Below are 18,194 nucleotides of genomic sequence, written 5' to 3'. Positions count from 1 at the left end.
GTGTCGAATGCAGTTATTTCCATATGACATTATTTCAAGTTATGAACCTCGCCTAATTGGTAGCACACTTAATGTTTATCAACTGGTTACATCAGCCAAGTTTACTTGAGGTGGGTTGGGCTGAGAGGGAGGGAAACGGGTGGAACCGTGGGGGGGGGGGGGGGCTATCTTCTATTGTAAATCACGACGAACCACACTGTTTATGCTGTATATAGTTTAGTGGACAATAATGATCGGAAACTATCTGCAGATGATAAAATATGCTGCTACATCAGCCGCAAGCTTCTAGAAGAAGAATAAGAAGACGCGACAAAACTCGATTGTGATAACCTAGTTTTCGATAGCCGTTAACATCCATAGTCGGACAATGTACGCCCGAGAAAGGCACCCCGAATAAATGTCTTCTGTTAATGACCTGTGCTCCATTCGGTCACATGGATAATTTTTTCCCAGTGATTGGATACATTTTTGAAATTAATGTCATTCATTTGTTTTAAGCGACACCGTTTTGTATTCCATGAATAATATAGTTGTAACTAATTACTAATGCACCGGGCGTTAAACTCCTCTTGCTACATAAGAGTCAACAGATGATGCTAGTCTTATTTTCTTGAAATTAAAGGTGCGTGTACAAATTATATATACTTACTTTGTTTATTGTATTATTCATTTCGGGATATCTTGGATTCTCGGTCTAGATACACGGAATATTGGTATTAAACTGATTGTTTACGAATACTTTTATACTTAGGATTCAAACATCTTCAAATTTGTAAGCAGAAATAACCTAAATACTGGTCTTTCGTCGTGTCAGCTGTATTTCCGTATTTCATTGGTCAATAGTCTAAAGTAATCTTTATCATAGCTTTCAACCAATATTATTTCCAATTTTATTCTATGCCATTTGACACCAAGAGATGAACGGATCTCCCCTATTTCCTCACATGGGGATTTTTTTCGTGCAAATCTAAAACAAATAGAAAGTGATGATCGACAATGAAACTCCAGTAGTAGGGACGAAGCAACAAACAATAACACTACTACTTTGCTAGTTTTTTTATTAAATTTGTTTGTGAGGTGGCTCGTGATATTGGGCTGGTAATGATGAGCAATTTCTTTACAGAGTAAAGTTTTCACACCCAAACTTCAACAAAACAACATATCATTTTTATTTGTATGACAATATATTTAGTGGCATCTTTTTGCTTGAAAGGATGTTCGTTTTTAATTTTATTGAAGCAATGACAATAGACAATAAAGCAAAGCACGGTATAATTTAATAAGATTTACGTCGTCCTGCTGTCATGGACATTTTAACATTCGTTTACCTTTTTCAATTTTAGCATAGCCGTTTTGAAAAAAGAAAGAAATGAAATTAAAATCATAATATTAAATAAATACATGGTCTCTGCAACTTTCCCCATGTTGCTAGGGAAGATGCTTGAAACTTTTTACTCGCCTTGAAACAGAGGTTTGATACAGTAGGCACACAAACTTGCAAGAAAGTAATAAACATAACTTCATAATCCAACATCTTTAAAATATCCAGAGAGCCAACGATGTCATTACCACGTGTTATATAATACCTGTAAACTAAAGTACAGGATTATTGGCCTTATTTTCCTTGATATATACACAAAGATAAAATTGTACCAAAGAGTTACTTTTATATCAATCGTATTTTCAAGCTTTTGAGGCTTCTCCCCTACTGCCCTCAAATGAAATATTCTAAAGTTCTTCATTTCAGTAAGATTAAGCCGCATATCAAGAATTACCTTTGTCCGAGCTTAACTGTAAAGTTATCATGGGTTCAAACTTCCAAGACATGACTCATAAGCTCTGTCCTCCGTAAAGTACAACAGGCGCATATGTAATTTGAATTGGAATGATAGGAATTTTTTCCAATTTTACAATATTACCAACTTTGACCTCTGTTATTTCAAGTAACTTTTGCCAACATTGTATCAAGTAACCACAAAGCGAACTGGCTCAACGATTCCTTGTCACATGGTATATGAGACCTTCAAAATATAATTTTCCTGTCTTTCTCCATATTTCCCCATTGTGCATCTGAAAAAAAATCATGCAATTAACTTGCTCATACTCTGATCGGAATGATATAAAGAATACAACGAAACATGTAACAGTACTGTTTGAACGTAACTAAAAATATCCGAAGTGCGGAAGGTTACAACTAGTTATACAAGTATAGAAAATCCTTCAAAGAAAAATAATTGGACACGGTCTCTTCCATCTCTTGCATACGTTCATTGTATAGCAGCTCCTTTAAAGTGTTGCATCAAGTCAAAATTAGGAAACTGAACAACTCATCAATGTTTGATAACCTGATGCAACGTTGGAAATAATCAAAGCAGGTTGCCACAATCATAAACCGTATTTTTATCATCTGCTTACGTACAAATAAGGTAAACTATTCATTACTGCTGTCTACATCCGAATGAATAAACATTTGCATTTCACTCGCCTACCGGAGTATTAATCTTTATACTACAGAAGCTTCCATCATTAGGTATTTTTCGATATAATAAATCATCCGCGTTCTGCTTTAATGTTTCCTTTTGATGATCGAGCTCTAACTGAATGTCTTTGATTCTATCTATTCCTTTGGTTATATTCCTAAGTTCTTGTAGTGTATCATCAAGGGAGACAGCCGAAGTATAATTTTTGTTCTTCAATTGCTCCACTTCGAATTTTAGAACGTTAATATTTTTCCTTTCTCTAACAGATCTAGTTATATCAGATGATTCTTTATCATCCACTTTTTTCATCAAGTCATGTTTTTCTCTTTCTACTCTTTGTATCAGTTCCATCGTGTCTTTGTTAATCTTTGCATAAACATCTTCACGACACTGTACTAGAGAACGTTTCTTTTCCTTCCATAGTTTTTCAGCGATGACAGTATTAGCTTCTACTGCTTCAATGCTTTTCTTAAGCTCTTCATGACGTTTATGGACTTCTTCATCGTTGTATTTAATATCACTGTCTGTGAAGATAAAAACAAGCCGTAAAGTTTTAAACTACTTCAACATAATTTTAGATGAATTCGTATATTTTTTTACCTGGCATGTAGTAATTTTATTTAATAATAACCTCAAATTAATGAAAAGGACGGCTACACATAAATTCGGCCATTGTTGATTTGTAAACGGGAAGAAATAATTAAATATGGAACAATGTACCTTTAACCTCTCTAATATTGTTATATTGACGAGGGAGGGGGCAGAATATGAATGAGGAGCAGGAAACACACAGCGATTGTCCTATCCATAATATCTCAGATAACCAGTTATTTCGTTGTCTCGTTAGTGAGCGTCAACACATTATTAAGTTTGAATACCGCCTTAGTTTCCCAACTAATGGAAGAATACAATATTAAGCCATGGAAATACTGAATAAACTAAACGCTTAAGGGAGAATGCCAGTGGTTGTGAGAGTATGGTAGTCAATACGAAGTTTCAAGATGGAATTTGAATACTTTACCTATAATAATTTGCAGGAACTGCAAGTAACATCGAACACTGACATGCCAAAACATCACAACAAAGTAGTTCAACCGCCCCCAACCCCACCCAAAAGTTAAATAGCTTCCGGTCAACATGTTATCAAATCAGGTATTAAATAACTGCATATGTGGCGATGTAATGTATACTACCTTTAATTCATCATGCAGGAGTTAAACAAATTAGGGAAACGAAACGAAACCCCAATGACATACTATCAGAGGATGACAACCAAACCTTTCGCATCCTCGGTGTGCATACATTTCTGCAGATTTGTTTTACATTTGTTCCCCTTACAGCTTATTTAAAACCTACGTGCCTCACCAGTTATTGGTTTTCCCTGTTTATTACTTTTGTGTGTTCATTATTGGTGGTTACAGCAGGATACAAGGGGCAATAACAAATTAAAACATTCAATAAATTATGTAAAATTTGTAGAAGACCACCGCCGATTTAAGATTTAGCGAGCTTGGTTCTAAACATAGCTGCAAGTACTACTCGTCCAGGTGTATAATTCACTTTTGAATAGCCCACGCGAAGCTTAAATATTTCGGTAGATTATTGGATAAAATATGAGTTCATACGTTCATAGGCAGTTGCAGTTAACGTGATAATCTTACGAAATGACAAATTGATAAAAGCTTTTGTTGTGCAACCAACATTTACCATTATTTCACAAGAATTGATTTTACAAGAACCGTAAGTGGCTGCGACATTAAAGATACGTTTCCATATATTTAATACGAGTTTAATGGACGCCGAGAGAAGGGTGGTAGCTGACGGTGGTATTAATGGACACATGGTGTTAGGGTTAGTTTTGCGAACAAACATAGCAAGGAACCAATCTCAAAGGATTATCCAACATTTACTGCCGTTCCAGATACGTTTTATGAATTTTAGGCGAACAGAATAACCTTTCTGTAAGCTGTAATGTGCCGCTGACGTTCCGCTTTTTTTCCCCACAGATAATTGAGCAGATAATTGATTTTATTATGACGTTGATAGTTCCCATTCGTTTGCTGGAGGTTTAACCTTTAAGAAGTAACAAGCCTACTTCACCTACCTCTAGACTCAGACTCCAACATAGGAACTATCTAAATAAAGAACGGCAAGATGCGTGTTTAATCGTTACGCAATTATAGCATTGGACAATGCGCGATCAATGACATTCACTGTTTATAAAGTTGTATGAATACTAATCAATGATTAAGAGTTTATTAATAAATACTTTCTGATACTAATACAAAAGAACAAACACATATAATGACATAGCTCCAGATATATATAGAAGAAGGCACGCTAGAGGCTGTTGTTATATAGGACAATAGGTACAATATGTTACAGGGTGCTTAAACTTTTGATAAACTCGCGAAATATGTTTCTTTGATCTTTTCAGTTGACATCTGGTCATTCAAAGGCAAATACAGGAAAAAAGGGACTTACTTAATTTTATTCTTTGTACTGAATGATCATCCATTCAAAGTTTAAAAAAGTGTTAAACAATATTATGTGTTTCCATACTGGCCTGATAACGCAACTTATATTTTACAGTTATCTGTTACTCTAACTCCGCCAAAATCCGCTGATAAATGATGACGTAAGACAACAGTGTCAAAGATTTGCATTTGAAAATTCAAGCAATAAACTTCAAATAATTACACAGGTTATAGCTCATGAATAATTTGTGTTAGGAAGGGTATCCTATGCATTGTTAACATAAGTATACTTTATCAGACATCACAAATCAGCTAAAAATGCAACAAAGTATAAAATATATATCTTTATAATGGAAAAAGCTTATTACCTCTTCTGCGTCTATGACGTCTTCAACTTTCTTAGACCCTCTTGATGTTGTTGTTGCTAGAATAAATCGTCCGGGTGATATAGTTAATAAGTAACTTGCTTAAATTTATTCTTTTACAAACTGATACTTTTACCTACATATTTTTTTTCGTAGAAGATGAACAGTTCGTTAGCAGTATCTCTCTTCATTATATTTAGTTAAATATATGAAACGGGGTTTGAGTTGTAATGTTTATGGACAATAAAAATGATAATATACAAGTAATATTGATACGTGGATTTCTAGTGAGTTTACTTAACTAATTGATATCTACAACAGTCACAATGCTTTTTGCTGAATTCATTATGTACCGATTTATCTACATCCAGCAATGAACACGTCCCTTTTCGATAATTGCAGTGTAGTATAAATATTTTTTTTGCGTTTGAAAGCAGATTTTTCGTAATCTATATGAGAAACTTTGGACATATCGTCTCAAATAAAACACATCAGAAAGAAAAAAAAATAGATTGAAGGCTGGTCACATTAAAAGTGTTTGTCTCTGAGTAAATGCTGTCACATTCCATCCTACCACAATTTTGTCTCTTTCACACTTTTATGGAGCATGTGAAATGATATATGGCTATAGACAAAATGTGAATTTTGGCTGCGAAAAGATTCATGTTTCAATATGATCAAAACGCTTTAATAAACGACGTCTTCCCCGTCGTGTAATTTCCGATTTAAGTATTGTTTATCTACCTTTTGCAGAATCCGTCATCTGCATATTCTAAAAGAAAGACAAAATGAAGAGAATTATTATCAAAATAATGTATCATTAGAAATGTTAAATATTATGCTTTCTAACAATACAATAGCCGAACTATTACACACTGACTAATATTTTGATATTTTCTTTGTCAATTCAAGTGTACTGTAAATTATATTTTTGATACCCTCAATGTTATTAGTTGGAAATCGGTTAACTGAAATTAATGTCATCGGCCACGAATCAGGTTCTAACATTGCTAACATTTCATTTAGATGATCTTAAGTTACATTTGTGACCAAAACTTGTTTTGATAATTATCTCACTGAATTAATAAAGAGAATCATTCTCAAAAGAAATATGTTTAATAATGAAACTATCAAAAACGGTTTCTTTATTAAATTTTAAATATGTGTAAAAGTAAGTTGGCCTGACGTTTCGATCCCAGCAGGATCTATTTCAAAGGCTAAATTAAGTAACAGTAACAGAAGGGACAAAAACACGCACAGAATACAGACAGGTGGATAAAGCTTATTACCTCTTCTGCGTCTATGACGTCTTCAACTTTCTTAGACCCTCTTGATGTTGCTGTTGCTAGAATAAATCGTCCGGGTGATATAGTTAAAATGAGTAACTTGCTTAAATTGATTCTTTTACAAACTATTACTTTAACCTGCATATGTTTTTTTTTTCGTAGAAGATGAACAGTTCGTTAGCAGTATCTCTCTTCACTATATTTAGTTAAATATATGAATAGGGTCTGAGTTGTAATGTCTATGGACATTAAAAATCATTATATATAAGAGTAATATGGCTACGTGGATTTCTAGTGAATGTACTTAAACTAAATGATATCTGCAACATTCATATTGCTTTTTTGCTGAATTCATTCAGTACCGGTTTATCTTCATCCAGCAATGAACACGTCTCTTTTCGATAATAGCAGTATAGTATAAATAAAATAATGAACGTGGATGGATGAATAAATAAATGAAATCATGTCTATGTAAACACCGTTCTGTCCACCTCTAAAGCAGATTTGCGTTTGAAAGTAGATTTGCGTTTCGTTATCTATATTAGCAACCTTGGAAGTATCGTCTCAAATAAAACACATCAGAAAGAAAAGAATGGATAGATTGAAGGCTGGTCACATTAAAATGTTCTGTGTCTGAGTAAATGCTGTCACATTCCATCCTACCACAATTTTGTCTCTTTCACACTTTTATGGAGCATGTGAAATGATATATGGCTATAGACAAAATGTGAATTTTGGCTGCGAAAAGATTCATGTTTCAATATGATCAAAATGAACGTTAAAACGCTTTAATAAACGACGTCTTTCCCGTCGTGGAATTTACGCTTTTAGTATTGTTTATCTACCTTTTACAGAATCCATCATCTGCATATTCTAAAAGAAAGACAAAATAAAGAGAATTATTATCAAAATAATGTATCATTAGAAATATTTAACATAATGCTTTCTAACAATACAATAGCCGAACTATTACACACTGACTAATATTTTGATATTTTTTTTTGTCAATCCAAGTGTACTGTAAATTATATTTTTGATACCCTCAATGTTATTAGTTGGAAATCTGTTAACTGAAATTAATGTCATCGGCCACGAATCAAGTTCCGACATTGCTAACATTTCATTTAGATGATCTCAAGTTACATTTGTGACCAAAACTTGTTGTGATAATCATTACACTGAATCAATTAGGGGGAACCATTCTCAAAAGAAATATGTTTAGTAATGAAACTATCAAAAACGGTTTCTTTATTAAATTTTAAATATGTGTAAAGGTAAGTTGGTCTGACGTTTTGATCCTAGCAGGATCTATTTCAGAGGCTAAATGACAAGTAACAGTAACAGAAGGGACAAAAACACGCACAGAATACAGACAGGTGGATAAAGCTTATTACCTTTTCTGCGTCTATGACGTCTTCAACTTTCTTAGACCCTCTTGATGTTGCTGTTGCTAGAATAAATCGTCCGGGTGATATAGTTAAAATGAGTAACTTGCTTAAATTTATTCTTTTACAAACTGATACTTTTACCTATATGTTTTTAATGTAGAAGATGAATAGTTCGTTAGCAGTATCTCTCTTCATTACATTTAGTTAAATATATGAATAGGGTCTGAGTTGTAATGTCTATGGACATTAAAAATCATTATATATAAGAGTAATATGGCTACGTGGATTTCTAGTGAATTTACTTAAACTAAATGATATCTACAACAGTCACATTGCCTTTTGATGAATTCATTCAGTACCGGTTTATCTTCAACCAGCAATGAACACGTCTCCTTTCGATAATAGCAGTGTAGTATAAATAAAATAGTGAACCTGGATGGATTAATAAAAACATGAAATCATGTCTATGTAAACACCGTTCTGTCCAATTCTGAAGCAGATTTGCGTTTGAAAGTAGATTTGCGTTTCGTTATCTATATTAGCAACCTTGGAAGTATCGTCTCAAATAAAACACATCAGAAAGAAAAGAATGGATAGATTGAAGGCTGGTCACATTAAAATGTTCTGTGTCTGAGTAAATGCTGTCACATTCCATCCTACCACAATTTTGTCTCTTTCACACTTTTATGGAGCATGTGAAATGATATATGGCTATAGACAAAATGTGAATTTTGGCTGCGAAAAGATTCATGTTTCAATATGATCAAAATGAACGTTAAAAGGCTTTAATAAACGACGTCTTTCCCGTCGTGGAATTTACGCTTTTAGTATTGTTTATCTACCTTTTACAGAATCCATCATCTGCATATTCTAAAAGAAAGACAAAATAAAGAGAATTATTATCAAAATAATGTATCATTAGAAATATTTAACATAATGCTTTCTAACAATACAATAGCCGAACTATTACACACTGACTAATATTTTGAATTTTTTTTGTCAATCCAAGTGTACTGTAAATTATATTTTTGATACCCTCAATGTTATTAGTTGGAAATCTGTCAACTGAAATTAATGTCATCGGCCACGAATCAAGTTCCAACATTGCTAACATTTCATTTAGATGATCTCAAGTTACATTTGTGACCAAAACTTGTTGTGATAATCATTACACTGAATCAATTAGGGGGAACCATTTTCAAAAGAAATATGTTTAGTAATGAAACTATAAAAAACGGTTTCTTTATTAAATTTTAAATATGTGTAAAGGTAAGTTGGTCTGACGTTTTGATCCTAGCAGGATCTATTTCAGAGGCTAAATGACAAGTAACAGTAACAGAAGGGACAAAAACACGCACAGAATACAGACAGGTGGATAAAGCTTATTACCTTTTCTGCGTCTATGACGTCTTCAACTTTCTTAGACCCTCTTGATGTTGCTGTTGCTAGAATAAATCGTCCGGGTGATATAGTTAAAATGAGTAACTTGCTTAAATTTATTCTTTTACAAACTGATACTTTTACCTATATGTTTTTATGTAGAAGATGAATAGTTCGTTAGCAGTATCTCTCTTCATTATATTTAGTTAAATATATGAATAGGGTCTGAGTTGTAATGTCTATGGACATTAAAAATCATTATATATAAGAGTAAAATGGCTACGTGGATTTCTAGTGAATTTACTTAAACTAAATGATATCTACAACAGTCACATTGCCTTTTGCTGAATTCATTCAGTACCGGTTTATCTTCAACCAGCAATGAACACGTCTCTTTTCGATAATAGCAGTATAGTATAAATAAAATAATGAACGTGGATGGATGAATAAATACATGAAATCATGTCTATGTAAACACCGTTCTGTCCACCTCTAAAGCAGATTTGCGTTTGAAAGCAGATTTGCGTTTCGTTATCTATATTAGCAACCTTGGAAGTATCGTCTCAAATAAAACACATCAGAAAGAAAAGAATGGATAGATTGAAGGCTGGTCACATTAAAATGTTTTGTCTCTGAGTAAATGCTGTCACATTCCATCCTACCACAATTTTGTCTCTTTCACACTTTTATGGAGCATGTGAAATGATATATGGCTATAGACAAAATGTGAATTTTGGCTGCGAAAAGATTCATGTTTCAATATGATCAAAATGAACGTTAAAACGCTTTAATAAACGACGTCTTTCCCGTCGTGGAATTTACGCTTTTAGTATTGTTTATCTACCTTTTACAGAATCCATCATCTGCATATTCTAAAAGAAAGACAAAATAAAGAGATTTATTATCAAAATAATGTATCATTAGTTATGTTTAACATAATGCTTTCTAACAATACAATAGCCGAACTATTAAACACTGACTAATATTTTGATATTTTTTTGTCAATCCAAGTGTACTGTAAATTATATTTTTGATACCCTCAATGTTATTAGTTGGAAATCTGTTAACTGAAATTAATGTCATCGGCCACGAATCAAGTTCCAACATTGCTAACATTTCTTTTGGATGATCTCAAGTTACATTTGTGACCAAAACTTGTTTTGATAATTATTACACTGAATCAATAAAGAGAACCATTCTCAAAAGAAATATGTTTAGTAATGAAACTATCAAAAACGGTATCTTTATTAAATTTTAAATGTGTGTTGCAATCCTAGCAGGATCTATTTCAGAGGCTAAATGACAAGTAACAGTAACATAAGGGACAGAAGGGACAAAAACACGCACAGAATACAGACAGTTTAATGAGCATGGTGAACACAAAGATATAGATGTAAGGGTATTAGTAGACAAGGGATGGAGAGAAGAAAGAAAGAAACCAACAGGGGAAGAGAAGGGGAAGGAGATAAACAGTGGAGGGACAAGAGAAGATTGCGGGAATGGGTAGGGAATAAACTGGAAAAGGACAAAGACAAAAAGGTGTGGAGAAAAAAGGGTGGAAGAGAGCTATGAGAAGAGGGGAGAAGGAGTAGTCCTTTTTGAATGTTGAGCCCATGAGGTTGAATGATGCGAAGGCGTTGCATCCACAGCCTCACTCTGCTGATTCGTACTAGGTCAGGACGGCTACCTAAGGATCCAATCCCCTGTAGGGACATGTCGCTAATGATATGGTTGGGAAAGTTAAAGTATTCTCCAACTGGGGTCTTAGTCTTCATGGTGTTGACTGCGGATCTGTGACCATAGAATCGCTTCTTGAAGGTGGTTTTGGTTTTGCCAACATATTGGATGCTGAAAACTCTACAAGAGATCAGATAGATGACATTATTGGTTGTGCAAGCGGTGTGACCGTTAGTTTTGTGTTTGAGTTGCATGCTGTGGCTGGTGATGGAATTGGATTCAACAATGTGGTGGCTGCAGACGATGAATCTCGAAGTACGATCACATTTGAAAGTTCCATGCTAAATGGGTGTAGGGTAAGAAGTTAGAGGTGGAACAGCAGCACGCAAAGGAAGGTCTCGTTGGTTGCGTGGTCGTCTGTAGGCGATGGTGGGTTTTTCAGGGACGGCTCGTTGGAGTCTGTCTGAAGTGAGGAGAATGTTGTGGCTGTTAGAGGTGATTTGCTGAAGAGGAGGAAGATTTTAAATATGATTTTAAATATGGTTGAAGTAGATTTGGTTATTACAACGATTACAGAGAACGTTAAAATATAGCGAGCATGAGTTTCATTTCTACAGGGTTGGAAGAGTTAGTCACCACCACCAACACTACTACCACCACCACCACCACCACCACCACCACCACCACCACCACCACCACCACCACCACCACCACCATCATCATCATCATCTTTATGAGGATGAAAGACGGTAACGATACAGTACCTCTTCTGTTCGTTGATTGTCATTTTTCTTTTTTCGTCTTGATCTCATTGTAACTAGAAACAAATATAGGTACACGCTGGTTGAAAACTCGAATTTAAATTACAAAAATAATCACACAACTGGAATTTTATATATATATATTTATATATTCATATCTAGTCTTATAATGAACCGATGTGTTTACGTAATACTGCTAGCTTCACAAGAATTACATTTAAACATGATGTTTATGTATATGCACTAATGAACTGAATCACCAAGTTTAAAGAATGAAAGCAGTGATTCTCCGCATCATTAATTTAACTTATACAGAGCTTTTATTTGTCACATATTTTATCATGTCACTATTATTAAATATCTACCGTCTCATTTTCTTTGTGTTCAAGTGTTTATTTTGGATATCACAGTCTAGCGTTGCTAAAGAAGCTCTCAGAGAGGCTGAAATTTCAACTTCTTTCTAATGCAGTACCTTTATTTGTATGTGTGCATCGTTCTATGAAATGTCTAGAGTGCCTGAAGTACAATAAAGCTAAAAAATATGAAAACACCTACCTCTACACAAGAAGGTTAATATGCCAAAGAGAACGAGTATTGTAATTACGGAACCTGCAATTATCCAGATGGTACTTGGGTGCTTCAAGTCAAAACCATTTTCATCACCTGCACGAAAATAATAAACGTTGGAATTGCATGATATTTTGCGATTAATGAACGCTATAACATTCAGAGGTAGACAAACTGTTCAATAAAGAAAAACTGGTTTCCAATAATTATAATATAATATCAATGAATATATTGCCAGGTCCGAATGGAAACGTTTTATAGGTATATGGTATTCCCGGTCATGACAAAACTCACGTCATGATTAGATCTTTCGTCATTAATACATTAACGTAATGTGTAACCGAAGTAATAGTAATTATGTACCATTTTCATGGTTGTTTATAGCGTAAAAAGGTTCCGTTGTTTAGTGCAGATTGTACATATATATATGTGAATGAATAAAATAAAAGCAAACGACAAGTGTTTATTTTGAAAATGTAATAGACATTTACCATAAATTGCTAACAGATCTAGTTTGGTCGCGAATGGAAATAAATCAGAATATTTTCCAACGGTGATACACTCTATTGTAATTCTCCCTTTGAATGTGGAGGAAAATATGAAGTTCGTAGTGAGAGATATGTCAAAGGTATTCGCATTTTGGGTTGACTTGCGTTGTTCTCCTTTGATAACCAGTCCATCAGTATCTTGAGAATAATAACTCCACTGAAGCTCTACCTCCGGTCGTATCCCATAAACTGAGCAGGTGATGTTTCCTTCCTTTTCGACTTCCAGCACGCAGTATTGTTGATAATTACATCCTTCTATGGTTAAATATGGCGGACTTGGAGATACTATTTAAAAAAAAGTAAACAATACATATAAAACAAAAATTATAGTTTGACTAGCACGTTATATCCCTCTATGTGTTAATTATTAATAATGTTTTAGACATATTATATATGCTTCGAAGAATATTTATTGTAGATTTATTCAGAAGTCCATGCGTTCCCTGAAACCATATCAGCAGCACGGTAAATGAGGCATGAAAGAGTTGACGTCAGTATATTATGATAGCTTTTTCTTATAAGCTTTTTCTCACATTTTCCTGATAACGTAAATATATGTATACTCATAATTGTAGCATGTGATAATTATCGTTGGAAGTCTGATGTTATTTAAAGTGTTACTTAAATCCCAATAGTACGGTACTCATACATTAACTAATATGACAAAATTATCCAAAATATATATTAATATACTGACAGCAATTCCTTCGTGCCTCATTAACCTTGCTGATATAATTTCAGGGAACGTTCACAATGTCCAGTGATTAACACAGACAAATGTAATCAAAATGAGACAACAAATTACAACTAGTGTTATCACATATTTATGCATGGTATTTATATCCGTAACCGTCTTGTATCAATATCACTTTTCTGATTCCGTCTGTTTTGTATTATTTGGCTCTGATAAATGCTGAAGCAGGCATATCAACTCCGGTTGTTTCATGACCTTATACACGTAATTTTGAAAAGTACGTTAATCATTATCACTATATAATTCCTTGTTTTATTGTTACAACGATAATTATAACACTATAATAGTGATAATATTATTATATACTAACTGCCAAAGGCTTAAATACCCACCGAATATCATAACATCGATGATCTGGAAATCCGCTAAATTGTAGTTGGTGGCGACACAAGTATATATCCCCGAGTGGTGCCAATCAGTACGTTCCAAAATCAATGACCCGTCTGTACCTAGTGTAAAGTCTTCGTTGTACGTTATATTACGATCATCTTTCCAATTTTTAACACTAACAATAATGACTTGAGGAGCTGTGCCGGCAAAAACTGATCGTTTCCATACAATAACGTCTGCTTTAAATGCAGTACAAGGTAGAACCAGCGTGGAATGGAGCTCAGCATTGAATTTAATTGGTTGCCTATGTAGATTAAATTTTGTGTTTTCTACGATTATGAAAGCTTCATATTCCGCCACATGAAATACTTCTCTGGTCAGTTTGCATGTATAGACTGACAGTAGCGGTTTGCTCTTTGTGAGGTTTACGCTTGCATGAGACGTGAATGTGTTTTGCTTTCCTGGTGTAACTATAAGCTCAGATTTCAATATACTATCATAATCTACCATACGCTGACTCCATGTCAACAATGCTTCTGGTCGTACATTTCGTATAAAGCAATTCAATGATGGCGGGTAGTCTACTGAGTAACACATATTACTCTCTTCGTGGCATTGTTCAATAGTTGGGTACAAATGTTGAGTTACTGTTGGAAACAATAAATGTGAAATTAAAAGTCATATGTATCTTGATCGACATGCTATGTTTGCTTGCGAAGAGGCAATATTTATTTGAAATGGTAATACATTAATTATGTCGATAGCAAGAAACAAACTTAAACGTAAACATGCAGCCGCAGAAAGAAATATTTTCAGCTTTATTAGATAATAATTCCCGGAGAAGCCCACAAACCAGCACCGCATGTGTAAAATGAACAGAGAATATCATTTTCAACCGTTTTGATTTTGCTATTTAGTCAATGTCTATCTTTCACTCCATGACATATTTCATTATCGACGAAAAGAGAGGGGAAAACTTACACCAAATCTACAAAGTGACATACCGTATAACCAATACATATTTTGTTATCAATATTCTTTGCATTATAAGAATTATTTCATCAATATTTATATCGTAATAGCAGTATGACGAAAATCTCAAACCTAAATCGCACCCTTCCAATAAAGTGGAACCAATAAGCTCAGAGTGTTCAAAGGTGAACGTTGGCAGCTTTTGTTGAAACAAAACATGATATTTGTGTCCCTTCCTACGATTATGATCAAGTTGTAATATTGTTACAAATAAGTCATCCATATTTATATTATTTGTTTGATATTGATTAATATGCCGTTGGTAGTGACTTTAGCAAATTTGAGGCATGCTTATCACTGAAAACTTAAATTGGTTCACCGACTAACATAACGTTAGTCCATCTGGTGCCTCTCCCGACTAACATAGCCTTAGTTCGTTGCTATACCGACTAATTTATTCCTTAGTCAGTTGGATTTCTTAGTCGGTCATCTTAGTCCGTCAGCTTAGTCGATCAACAATTTCTTAATCGGTAAATGTAAATTAGTCAGTTACATTAGTTGGTGACATTAGTCGGTCTTTACCGACTAATTTATATGAGCCACCGACTAGTTTATAGCAGGTTTTTACATTAGTCAGGATGGTGCCTCTCCCGACTAACATTTCTTAGTCGGTATCGACTGCCTAGTTGCACTGACTAGAATCACTGAAAGAATTAAACCCGACTAGTTTCACTGACTAGCATCACTGAAAGAAAAGAGAGCAGAAGAAACACAAATAATGTGTACGTTGGCAGTATTTATTTCTGATATAACTTCTGATGTCTACAAAGGCTGACTTTCGACAGATAGAGAAGAAATCACTGTAAACAAAAATCTGAAAATATGATTTTATTCCAACGAGGTTAAGACAAGTTAATAGATCAAACATGAATCGCAAAAGTATAGCACTGCACAATAATGCAAAGTTGAATCTCGGGCAAGGGTTCCTCATGACTTTCGTTTTAAAGTGGTACCCCAAATCGACACCAGTTAAGTCTTCACGAACAAAGAGTGTTTCTCTTAACTACAAATGGCCTCTCACTTGTCTTTAGGAAGCCAAAATCTGCACCATTATTGACCTGTGAACAGAAAATATGATATACGTGTAAGCACAGATACAGATATAGCACATTTCCTGTAGGTTTCAACTGGTCAAATCATGAGCTCACCTAGGTCAATGAGGGGATGGGCATATTGGGGGTCTACTGGCAGGGGTACCCCACCAATAAAAATTACTGGCAATGCCCATCCCTTGTATCTGAAGTCCTAACCATCATTTTCCAGTAGGTTTCAAGTCGTTACCTCATGAGCTGACCTAGTTCAGCCGTGAGGGGTCAATTGTTGATCACTGGCAGGGGTACCCCACCACCAATAATTACTGGCGATGGCCATTTGTTGCTCTTGGGGCCATACCTGACACATTTTTCTTACTTTGATGTGGTTACCATGAAAGCTGATCTAGGTTAGCTATTAGGTGACTTTAAAATTGCTCTCCCAGCCACATCCACCACAGTCGGTTTGCCAGTCGTCAGGTTTCATATACAGGAATGCATTGTGAACATTGTGATGTACCAGGCAATTGGTTACCTTCCCAGCTAACCAAACCCTCTGGACTCCCGCTCTTCAGATCAGTGAAAATTTGACCAAACTTATGAAGCTTGCACGTAAATGATATACTAGACTGTTTTTTTTTTTAAACAGGTTATGAAAAGTATCTTTAATATCATTAAACAGTTGGGTACAATAGTTAAACTCACTCTTCCATCTTTTTTCTCTATGGTACTTGTTCCTTTGCTTTTTGGACTCTTGGATAAACTCTTTTGTTCTGCGAAGGGTACCAATATATCACCTTAAAACATGTCTTTAAGCCATATATAACACAGTTCTCCTCTTCTGTTGTTGCCGCCACACTGGTGCCGTACATCACAGGAAACCTCACCCTCGACTTAGATATTTGGCTTTTCAATTCCTGCTGGAAAAAAGAAACAGCAAAGTATTCATCATTTGAAAAAAAAATTAAATAAAGTTGTCACCACAAAGTTATGTGAGATTTGCTTCCACCATAGTCTCAAAAAACAATCCCAAAGTTTGAAGCAGACTGTATAAAGCTGAAAATTTGAACGAGAGTGTCATCACCATTGCAACCAGAATCAAATGCCCAGAATACAGAGATAATAAAACATGGGCTAAATCTTTGTTTGTTTTTATGATCTTTAAAAATATAAAATTTTAGAAACAGAAATGCACTGAGCCAACTTATTTATAGGCCTAATCGTTTTTAGTTGTTATTTTGCTTGCTCACATAACAAGCTTGTTTAGACCTAGGCTAGAGGAGAATCAGTACTTTCTTACACTAAGTTTGTTTTTCGGTCGTTTTGATTTAGTCTTACTAGTAGTACTAAAGTACATAATGGACCGGCGAAGACTAGAGAATACCCAAAGTTTTAGCAACAGCGTTAAACTGTATCATCTGATCTATTATTTACGTCAATGAGTTTCATTCAATCTAGGATCAAAAAGAGAAACTAATTAATCTTAACCTTTAAACTTTGCTACTAAACAGATATGCTTGAATTACAAATAAATGTCAAAAAACATCATAATCTACGAATCGATGCATATACATATACATAAACAGAATAGTTTGAATTCGCGCAAGTGAACCCTGCACTACATTGGACAGAAAAAAAAAACGTGCAATTAGACCAAACTAAACATACTAAATTTTCCGTTACTTCTACATAAAATATCAATACAGATACAACAACTTACTCTTTTTGCAGTATACTAAAAGCACATGTTATAATAACTTCAGACTATCAAGCTTTCCTGAGAAAAAAACGGTTAATACTTCTTACAGTAAACAAGTCGACCGTGAAGGAATGTCGCAATTGTTTCCTGGGCGTGACCGGAAATTAAATACTAAAAAATGATAAATGAAAAGGTTAAATAGAACTGAAGCGTGCATCCTGACTGCTCGCAACATATAATACCGTTGACTAGCCAACATAATTTGTTCAGCCTACTGTGACTGTACGTTTGAAGGTCTAGCCTTGCTTATTCAATATCACAAAGCCTACCCATTTAGATTCACATGGGAAATTACAGGAAATCTTTACCAAATGAGTGTAGACTTCAAATATACTATTGAGACTTATAGTTCCAGCATT

The 18,194-nt window shown here is 34.5% G+C and overlaps 1 protein-coding gene across 9 annotated transcripts in view; it reads right to left on the bottom strand.

Moving 5' to 3' along the window:
* Nucleotides 1-974: 974 nt before the first annotated feature.
* Nucleotides 975-18,194, bottom strand: part of LOC139983478 (uncharacterized) — a 31,870-nt gene continuing 14,650 nt past the window's right edge. For 2 of the 9 annotated variants that reach the window (XM_071997036.1, XM_071997035.1), the window contains 14 exons: nt 14,016-14,660; nt 12,873-13,214; nt 12,370-12,477; nt 11,818-11,870; nt 10,221-10,248; nt 9,386-9,441; nt 8,839-8,866; nt 8,003-8,058; nt 7,454-7,481; nt 6,612-6,667; nt 6,067-6,094; nt 5,326-5,381; nt 4,585-4,615; nt 975-3,004 (listed from right to left, as the gene is read on the bottom strand). In XM_071997036.1, coding sequence (XP_071853137.1) covers nt 2,478-3,004; nt 4,585-4,615; nt 5,326-5,381; nt 6,067-6,094; nt 6,612-6,667; nt 7,454-7,481; nt 8,003-8,058; nt 8,839-8,866; nt 9,386-9,441; nt 10,221-10,248; nt 11,818-11,870; nt 12,370-12,477; nt 12,873-13,214; nt 14,016-14,660 — 2,042 coding nt within the window. In that variant the 3' untranslated portion in view covers nt 975-2,477. The remainder of the gene's footprint in view (nt 3,005-4,584; nt 4,616-5,325; nt 5,382-6,066; nt 6,095-6,611; nt 6,668-7,453; nt 7,482-8,002; nt 8,059-8,838; nt 8,867-9,385; nt 9,442-10,220; nt 10,249-11,817; nt 11,871-12,369; nt 12,478-12,872; nt 13,215-14,015; nt 14,661-18,194) is intronic. The other 7 variants (XM_071997037.1, XM_071997038.1, XM_071997043.1 and 4 more) reach the window with 7 other exon arrangements.

This window comes from Apostichopus japonicus, chromosome 16 (assembly GCF_037975245.1).
Source record: "Apostichopus japonicus isolate 1M-3 chromosome 16, ASM3797524v1, whole genome shotgun sequence".
In the NCBI taxonomy this organism is placed as follows: Eukaryota; Metazoa; Echinodermata; class Holothuroidea; order Aspidochirotida; family Stichopodidae; genus Apostichopus; species Apostichopus japonicus.
This window is presented reverse-complemented; position numbering and strand designations above follow the sequence as displayed.